Below are 8,783 nucleotides of genomic sequence, written 5' to 3' on the forward strand. Positions count from 1 at the left end.
GCTGAGGGCCGGTGTGTGTCCGCCCGCAGGAGCTGGAAGCCATCCCCATGTTCATGAAGCGGTGCCCGGCCGAGATCGACGCGGCGCGGCAGCCCGAGCTGGCCTGTCTGCAGTCCCTCCTCTTCGACGAGGAGCAGGGCCCCGCAGGTGGGCAACCGGGGATGGGGGGTCTGCAGGGATGGGGGAGAGGGCTTGGGGCGCCCGTGGGGCGCTGGGGAGCTGCAACCCCGCTCAGGCCCTGTGTGTCCCCACCATCCCCTGCAGAGCTGGCCAGGATGTACAAAAATGAAGGGAACGAGTACTTCAGGGAGAAGGACTACAGGAGGGCTGTCATCGCCTACACCGAGGGGCTGAAGAAGAAATGCGAGGACCCAGAGCTGAACGCCGTGCTGTACACCAACCGAGGGGCCGCACAGTTTTACCTGGGTAAGGAGATGTACGCCGTTCTTCCTCAGACAGGGCTCAGAACGGGGTTGGTACCTGTCTGGGGGATTCCTGTCCTTTCAGTTCTTGCTCTTAGTTTGCTCTGCTCGCCTCACGGCGATTGTAGAAACAGTGAATTGCAGAGTCTCCACATAAGCTATTTTGTCGCCTTTGGATCTGGTTGGGTTTTAAATATAAATGAAAGGTTCTGAGCAGTGTTGCTTGCTTTATAGGTAACTTCCGTTCTGCTCTCAATGATGCCATCCAAGCGAAAAAGCTAAAACCCACCCATCTCAAAGCGATCATAAGAGGTAAGAGTTAAAGCACCTGTTACTGCATGGAGCACAAGGAACATCTTTTCAAAACAGCTTTGCACATGTTAGTTTTACTTATTACGCTGTTTTTGTTACAAGCCCAGGAACAGACTGTTGGTGGATGTTGCATTGTTTCACTGCATGTTTCTGTGTGTTAAATAACAGTGTTTCTAAACCTGAAATTATTGTTGAGTGTGCAGTCATACTTTGTTTCAGGACGGCATTCATTTCAGAAGATTACAGCAGTTAATGTACCAGATCTCTTCTCTTGTTTTGTTATTACTGTTTCTCCCCAAAACAGAGCTCTGTGTTTTGCTTTGGATTTTCAGTCAAAACACTATCTTTTTGCTCTTTGCTCTTCAGTTCTACATCTGTCAAAGGGGCGTTGGATCTGTTTCTATAGAGCACAGCATAGCTTTTGCTGTTTTCAACAATACTAGTTTTGGGGGCGGGTTGTGTTTGTTTTGGTTTGTTTTTTTTTCCCCAGCCTTTCTCATTCCATGGAAGCAGCCACTTTATTTTTTGTTAGAGAGAAATACTGAAATGTTAATTGTAATGATAAAATTTTGCTTGTAACAGACACTTCTAGCATCATTCTGCTGATTTCTGTGACTAGATAAGCAAATGATACAAGAACTGCTGAAATATTTTTAGATTTTCTCCTCAGCTGACCTGCTGGAAGTCTACGATTGAAGGACAATAGCGTGTGCTGCTGTGTACGCCTCTTGAAAGCACTGGGGCTAATGCTGTCTTTATAACCACCACTTTGTGTAGTAGTTGTATTCTGACTCCGATACTAGAAACTTAAAATCTTAATCCTTCCAGGAGCTCTCTGTCACATGGAGCTAAAGAATTTCTCTGAAGCAATAGCATGGTGTGAGGAGGGCTTGCGAATAGATTCAAAAGAGAAAAAGCTTGTGGAAATGAGAGCTAAAGCTGACAAATTAAAGGTAAATATTAAGGCAGTCTAGCATCTACAATGCTTGTTGCCTGCTTTGTGTCAAGAAGCACTTTGGGATCCTTGGTTGAAGAGCGCTCCGTACAAGATTCTGTGTAGTATATTATCCCCAAACAGAATTGAGTGGTGGTTCCGTGTAGTGTCTGTTGTTGAGATGTGTAGGGGAGAGAGCTGGAGGGGACCCTTCTGGAGATCTGAACTGATTTCTCCACTCATTGGCAGGGTAGAGCAGTGCTGGGCATTGACTTGCTGTGTGTGACCATGGTGCAACCTTTTCTTACATGTAGCGAGCTGAGGAGCGGGATGCAAGGAAAGCAAAGGTGATGGAGAAGAAAGAGCAGTGTCAAAAGGAAATTTTGTTTGCAGCAATAAAGGTGAGTCAGCAGTGGGGTTTGGTTTTGTTTTAAGAGCTATCTTATTCATCTTTAAGAGGTTGTTCTCACGTCCAGGCTTTTGAGGGCTAGAGCCAAAAAATTGAGTTAAAACCGTGATTCTCCTTGTCTGCATGGCTCTAACCCCAGCTCCGAGGTTTCCGTATTTCAGGTAATATCTAATGCAAAATACAAACCCAGTGTTAGGAGGTAGACCAACCGTCCAAGAGAGTGCTCTGGCTGCTGAGCTGTAGCACCACACTGGCCCAATCAACCTTGCTTTCTTTGCTGCTGATAGGCATTACTTCAGCAGAAGGATAGAAGATAACTATCCAGTAGGGTGGAGGAGAGAATCCACCCTGGATATTTTCATTCCTCGGCAATTGTTTGGTCTATGTTAAAATATATTGGGCTGTTATGTAAAATCTGATCTCCTCTTCTGCGGTTGTCTTTCTAAAGAAAGCAAACTTTCTTCAGTTCTCTGAAAGAGTGGATGTTCTCAGGAGCTGGTGCACATAGTTGCACCCTGAAGTTACACCTGCTAGATCCCAAAGAACAGGATTTCAGATGCATCCCTTTCCCCACATTTTCTCAGGCTCTTCCCTCAGCATGTGGGCTCCTCTGGATTCCCACCTCTCCTCATCTGTTTTATGAGGAGTCTGGGTGTCTGGCTGAGGCTCTGGATTCTGCTGGGAAGACCAGTCACCCGAGTCTAATACTGTAGGAAGGCTTTTGATGGCATGTTTAAGAGCTGACTCATTAATAAAAATGACACAATTTGTCCTTTTACCGACTGCTATTTTTTTGCTCTTATTCTCCCCACCACACCTGTTTGTTTTTTGGTTGGGGTTTGTTTTTTTTTTTCCTTCCTCCCCTCCAGGAAAGAAATATCAAGCTGGTTCTTGAGCCTTCTAATGAAGAAGAGGAAATATCAGATGGGCTGGCGGAGTTATCCTTAGACGGGTTCCACTCTGACAATGCCACGGGGGCAAAGGTGCACTTAGATGCTGATGGCAACCTAAACTGGCCTGTCCTCTTTCTGTACCCTGAACACGAACAGACAGACTTCATTGCGGCTTTTCATGAGAACTCCAGGTAAACGCACCGTCAGCAGCGTTCTTGCATAAAGGAGATGTTTGAGTAGATGAGAACAGACAGCAAGTGAAACACTGCCATGCTAATGAAGTAGCTCCAGATTTCTAATCTCATATCTGACCCTGCTTTTGAGGAGGAGGTTGCACTAGATGACGTCCTGAGGTCCTTTCCAACCTGAATTATTCTGGTTTGCGAATGCTGCTTTAAAATATGACGGCCAAAATCCTGACGTTGCCTAAATTTATAGCGCAGAGAAACATGTCATGTTTAGCCAGTGTGATTAAAGGGGCTTGCAGCAAAAGCTTAGACCAGTGGCCAGTAATACCAGTGACCCATTCTCATGCATGGATTTTAGAGGTCCATTAAGGTGCTGTTTTGAAACCCTCCAAATATGGGGTCTCGGAAAGAAGATTAAACTTAAAAATTATAAAAAACTTCCAAAAGGGACCTCTCGTAACCACCGGTGACCCCATAGTTTTCATTAGGGCTTACAGCAGGCCTGACTGAAATGCCACAGACGTTCCAGACTGTAAGCAAATCACTGACAAGGTGGGAATTCCACTTTTCTTGATGTTAACTTCACAATTTCTGATCTTGCAATGTTAAACAAACTTGGAATCTATAACTTCTTTTTATTTTGTGGGGAGATATGTATTCCTCAGATCTACTAGGTTTAGGACTTAAAATAATAGTGCAAGTATATTAGTAAAGTTGTGATTCTTACACGGTCGTGTTCACTATGCCTCTTCATAACCAAAGGAAGTAAAAATGGGTTCTTAGAACAAATCGGCCACCAGCAATCCTGAAGTACGAAAATAAACAAGCCTCTGACACAGAAGCATATTCTGAGCACTCTGATCTGATGAAGCCTGGTGCTGGTGGGACCATGTAGAAGGAAAATCAATTTTAGATGAAATACAGGGTGTTTATTTTGACGTCTTCTTCGGTGTGAAGAAGTTAAAAATAATTTGCTGTTGCAGTGCTCAAGTTTGAAACCAATAGCATGAGTTACAACAGGGCCTTGGTCTCATTGGGGAAGCAATGGGTTTGAAGGGAAGAAACTATTAGTGGTCTAAACTTACTTTCAAGTCTATTGTCTAATTTGCTAATGTATTTTTACCATCATTCAAATGGACCTCTACAAATTATCGAAGCTGAACGCTTCATTTAAGCTAAGCAAGTGTACTTTGGCTTTTAGGTTTATTGATCATTTAATGGTGATGTTTGCTGAGTTACCTCCTTGGGATTTAGAAAGAAAATACCTTCCCAGCAATCTTGAGGTGAGAAGTTTGACTTTCCTTCTATTTTCAGGGTTGTTGTGTTGTGGGTTGTTTGTTTGTTTGTTTTTTTCTGGAGTGAGATTGAGCATCTTTGAGTGTATGAAAGCAATGGCATTGTTACCCATTTACCATACACAGATATGAAATAAGGATTTGGAGAGCTACGTTCATTTATTAACACAAATGTTTTCCAGATGTGCTGACGTGGACACAGAATTCATTAACGAAAATAAAAGTTCTTTTGTCTTTCATTTACATTGTATTTGATACAAGGTATTTATAGATATTGCTTAGATTCCCATCTTTGTTATGATAATTAAGATTTAGGCCATCAAGCTGGTAGGCTGCTGTTTTTTTAACTGCATTGATGTGAAGTTGCTCAATACAAATGAGAAAATATTTAAAAAAAAAAAAAAAAGATATTTTCAGATCTAACTGGTGGTGATTAAACACGTAGTCCTATCAAGACAATATATGTCTATTGAGACTTTACCGCATGCAAAATGCGAGTTGGTTGTGGCTACGGCAGATTTGGAGAATTTTTTGGAAATTGTATGTAGAAGAATACAGATGTTTATCTTTCATTTGCCACTTGAGTGTCACATGTGCCAGGCAAAGGCACAGCCCTTAGTGCAGTGAGCAGACAGGTCCAAAAGGACAGTGGCTGTGTACTTTACCAGGTTAAAACCTGGGATTGTAGCTCTGTACGTGTGTCCAGTCCAAGGCACGGTTGCTGGATTCAACTCTTGATTAAACCTACTCTGTTTTATTCAAATATCTTTAAACCTACGCAGTTTAGCTCATACCACTGCTGCATTTCACCTGTTAAAAAGCGGCCCGCAGATTTGGATTGCTTCTCTGTAAAGCACAGGAACAGCCAGTGCATTTTGCCTTCCTGCTGCCACTGCCATAAGAAGCTAAGCTGGTTTATACGGGGAAGACTTGGAATTTACACAAAACAGTTTCTACATTGCTGAAGTTCGCATCCGGCACAGTCGGTTCAAGCTACAGAAGTTTGATAAACCTCTAGTAGATATATGGTGTGCTGTTACTGAACTTTTAACAGCTTAGTAGTTTGCCTTCATGTATCTTAAGTGGTTAATAACCCTCCCAAATTTTTTCAGCTCTATTTTGAAGATGAAGAAAGAGCAGAAATGTACGAGCTGAACCCAGAACACACATTGCTACAAGTGCTGCAGCACCAAAGGTGAGGCCGTATCTGTTCATGTCCAGAGAGAGCATGAAGGCAAAAAGTATGAGCTTTGGGCTTTAAGCACCGTTTTGTTCTCTGGTTTAATAGTCCTAACTCTTGGATTTTAATTGTCCTAACTCTTCTCTGATTTAATAGTCCTAACTCGTGAAGGTGTAGAGCAGCGGGACTGCATGGACTTTGTGCCTGGCTTTAGCGACTTGCCTATTTATTCTTTTTTCCCCCCCAAAAAAAATTAATGATATCCAGGACTGGATGGAGTTGGGAAGGGAAGTTGGGCTACGCACAAGCAGCAGCATAAAAGGGCTGTTTCAGATCCCATCTACACAGTGCTACTTTAAAAAAAAAAAAAAAAATAAAACTAGCAGCATATAAAGAGAGCATGTTGAAGGTTAACAATGCTCTCACTGTTAATGATGCTGCGTGAGCAGCCCCCAACACAGCGTGCGGCACAGTTCCGCTCTGAAACTGACTTTAAAGTGTTGTGCAGTTATTTAGAGAGAAGAATTTGCTGTTTGTGAAGCCAAAAAGTTACTGTAAAGCCTGTGCTGTTAACTTGCACCGTCTTGTAGCGAGACGGAGAAAGGCTGCTGCACAGCGCCAGTGGCTCCGTGTGTCACAGTGGGAGCAGAGCTCTGGGTCCGCTGCTGCGGGCTGTGTCTGAACTGTCACTCCATAAAACTCAGCAGCGTGCATAAATCCTCAGATTTCAGGCTGTAAGGGCAGCTGCAAAAGAAACCTCCTTCCAGAGGGAGAATAACAGCTGTTTTAATTAGAAGTAGCTGTTGGGAGAAGAGTTGATTTGTAAAACATTCCTCCTCAGATGTGTGTAGCTCTGGCTATGAAAAGCTCTGCTAATCAGCGAAAAAACTTGTCATTGGCCTTGGGGAGGTCGGTCTTTATTGAGCTGGGCAGAAGTCACTCGCTTTGCGTGACACTTGGCCAGCTACAAGGAAGCCAAAGGACTCCTTTTAATCTCTGCAGGTATTTTGTAAAGGCCGGGACTCCGACGGTTTTGGCATTTGTAAAGCGTTCTCCTTTCTCTAAGAAGTACTTCTCTGGCAAGAAGGTGCATCGACTATAACGAGCAAGAATGAAATGAGGAATCCTGTGCAAGAGACTGCTGTTTGTTATCCCAGCTACAGACTGCAAACTTCTGCTTGAACACAAAAATACCCTGCACACTTCAGGGGAAAAAATAATCTTGGCACACAGGGAAACTTCCAGGAAAGCAGCACAGGAGAATGAAGGGCTTACAAGAGGGGATTATTTGTTTTAAAAAGAAATCCAGCTGGCTTGCAGAAGGTCTCCTCTATGATAGGCTGCCTGTGGTTTTGAAATAAACCTGAAGCAGTGCCAAACACTGGCTGCAGTTGAAGCAACGGCAGCTGGGAATGTACTTACTTACCTGTGAAAGATCACAGATTTCTTTGGAGGTGGGCTGTAGTTGCTGGGGTTTAACAGCAGCAGTCTGGGGAGATACCTGCCTGTTGCGGCGGGATGGATGCAGACAGGTTCCTGCCTGGAATTAAGCAGCTGCTGCTTTTTCACCACTTGGCTCTGCTGCTGGCCCGGGTAAAGCAGAGCTCTGTTTTACTGACCCTTTTGCTGCCTTACTGATTGTGCTATAGAACCTGGAAATAAACGTGTCTATTTTAAGTAGACTGACTTCTGCCTAATAAATGAGACAATAAGTCTTCTCACCTCGTGAAATACTGCAACAGAATGACAAACAGTCGTTCTAAACCCAAACGTAACAACCTTATCCATTATACTAACTAGTAAAGCAAATGTACAGGATCTTCTGTGCTTCTGTATTAGCTTTCAGCATTTAATTAAAAGTAATTCTCAATCTCTCATTTCTTTCTCTTCTGCAATCTCTCTGTGATTGCAGAAATACACTGCAGTTTTAGACGCGTTTAGTGCACGGGGCATTAAAAAGCTGCTCAGCCATAAACGCTTCCGCTCAGATCGTTTCTCATGCCAGAGCTAGATTCAGACAACTCTAAAGAAAGCATTTCCATTTCGCTATCCCTAAATTTCTGCACCATGCACAAATACAGCTACAAGTATCTCCATCTGAGGATGCTGAAATTTAATCTCCAGAGCTTGGGGTTACTTTACAACGAGACAGCGGGACGGCTGCCTTCTCCCAGAGTGGTGGTTCTGGCCCGCCAGCCCTCGCCTGGCGGTGTCCTGCTCTCACAGGGCAGTGAGACGGGCAGCCAAGTAGTACAAGCTCACGCCGTTGCATACGATGCAGCAGAGGTTGCAGAGGGAGGACAGAGCGTGGTAGAGGGTGAGCTGCCGGGAGAGCTGCCCGTAGCCGGGGTTGGAGGCACGCAGCTGCCTGCAGGACTTGCTGGTGAACAACCCGACCTCCTGGCCGAGGCCGTGGCTGCGTTCCACGAGCTGCATGTCTGCCACGATGTCTGAGGTGACCGGCCCGAACCACTGTGTGTTCAGCACAGAAGCAGCGACGCAAACGAAGAAGACTACGATCTGCAGGGGAGCAATGCCCTCTGTGAACATCTCGCATGTGTAGCGGGTTAAATTTCTCCCCCGGCCCCTCTTACACACACGGCTCGCTGCAGTCCAGATGCTAACTGGTTTCTTTTAACCAGAGCCATGTGTGGACCTCGTCATTGTTTGCAAACATCTCAGTGGAGCGGAGTGGGAACCCGTGGAGGAAAGAATTTAGGCTATGGGCAGCTCACATTTTAGAGTGGGAGGCTACCTGGGTCGTTTGTTCATCGCTGAGCAGCTCGCTGGGGTGGTACATGGCAAATAGCGTCAGGTTGAGGAAGGCACAAGTGGAGCCGATGTGGAAGTAGTAGGGGAAGAGCTCGCTCTGGATGAAGCCGTAAGTGTGGCGAGGGAGGCAGCTGCCCATCACAAACCCTGCGAGGGGGGAGAACAGGTAGGTCCTGGGGCAAAGCCCCCTCCCCTGGGCCTCCCCCCTGGGCAGAAAGCCACTGTGGTGTGCCCGGACCGCAACCTACCCGCCACGAAGGTCACCCAGATCTGCATTCCCCAGGAGGTGGAGAGAAAAAGGAGGTGCAGCACTTTGATGGCGTTGGAGGGCTCTGTGTCGGTCGGCACGGTGTCCTGGCCGGGGACGGGTCCCTCCAT

The 8,783-nt window shown here is 45.4% G+C and overlaps 2 protein-coding genes across 2 annotated transcripts; one reads left to right on the plus strand and one right to left on the minus strand.

The window, feature by feature from the left end:
• The first annotated feature begins 32 nt into the window (after positions 1-32).
• Positions 33-7,145, plus strand: TTC4 (tetratricopeptide repeat domain 4). Its single transcript, XM_009884595.1, has 9 exons — positions 33-147; positions 265-426; positions 657-734; positions 1,563-1,687; positions 1,983-2,069; positions 2,947-3,161; positions 4,360-4,441; positions 5,566-5,648; positions 6,636-7,145. The coding sequence occupies exons 1-9, from the start codon at positions 48-50 to the stop codon at positions 6,733-6,735; spliced, it is 1,032 nt and encodes a 343-aa protein (XP_009882897.1). The 5' UTR covers positions 33-47; the 3' UTR covers positions 6,736-7,145.
• Positions 7,146-7,853: 708 nt separating this feature from the next.
• TMEM205 (transmembrane protein 205) lies at positions 7,854-8,783 on the minus strand. The gene is made up of 3 exons (XM_009884815.1): positions 8,654-8,783; positions 8,389-8,552; positions 7,854-8,153 (listed from the first exon to the last, which is right to left on the minus strand). The coding sequence occupies exons 1-3, from the start codon at positions 8,781-8,783 to the stop codon at positions 7,854-7,856; spliced, it is 594 nt and encodes a 197-aa protein (XP_009883117.1).

This window comes from Charadrius vociferus, unplaced genomic scaffold (assembly GCF_000708025.1).
Source record: "Charadrius vociferus isolate BGI_N301 unplaced genomic scaffold, ASM70802v2 scaffold163, whole genome shotgun sequence".
Lineage (NCBI taxonomy): Eukaryota > Metazoa > Chordata > Aves > Charadriiformes > Charadriidae > Charadrius > Charadrius vociferus.

Coding starts and splice junctions, on each gene's coding strand:
- TMEM205 (XM_009884815.1), bottom strand. CDS start 8,783: ATGGAGGGACCCGTCCCCGGCCAGGACACCGTGCCGACCGACACAGAG. Junction 8,553..8,653: donor CTGGGTGACCTTCGTGGCGG/GTAGGTTGCGGT, acceptor CCCCCCTCGCAG/GGTTTGTGATGGGCAGCTGC. Junction 8,154..8,388: donor GCGATGAACAAACGACCCAG/GTAGCCTCCCAC, acceptor GCTCCCCTGCAG/ATCGTAGTCTTCTTCGTTTG.
- TTC4 (XM_009884595.1), top strand. CDS start 48: ATGTTCATGAAGCGGTGCCCGGCCGAGATCGACGCGGCGCGGCAGCCC. Junction 427..656: donor GGCCGCACAGTTTTACCTGG/GTAAGGAGATGT, acceptor CTTGCTTTATAG/GTAACTTCCGTTCTGCTCTC. Junction 4,442..5,565: donor ACCTTCCCAGCAATCTTGAG/GTGAGAAGTTTG, acceptor AAATTTTTTCAG/CTCTATTTTGAAGATGAAGA.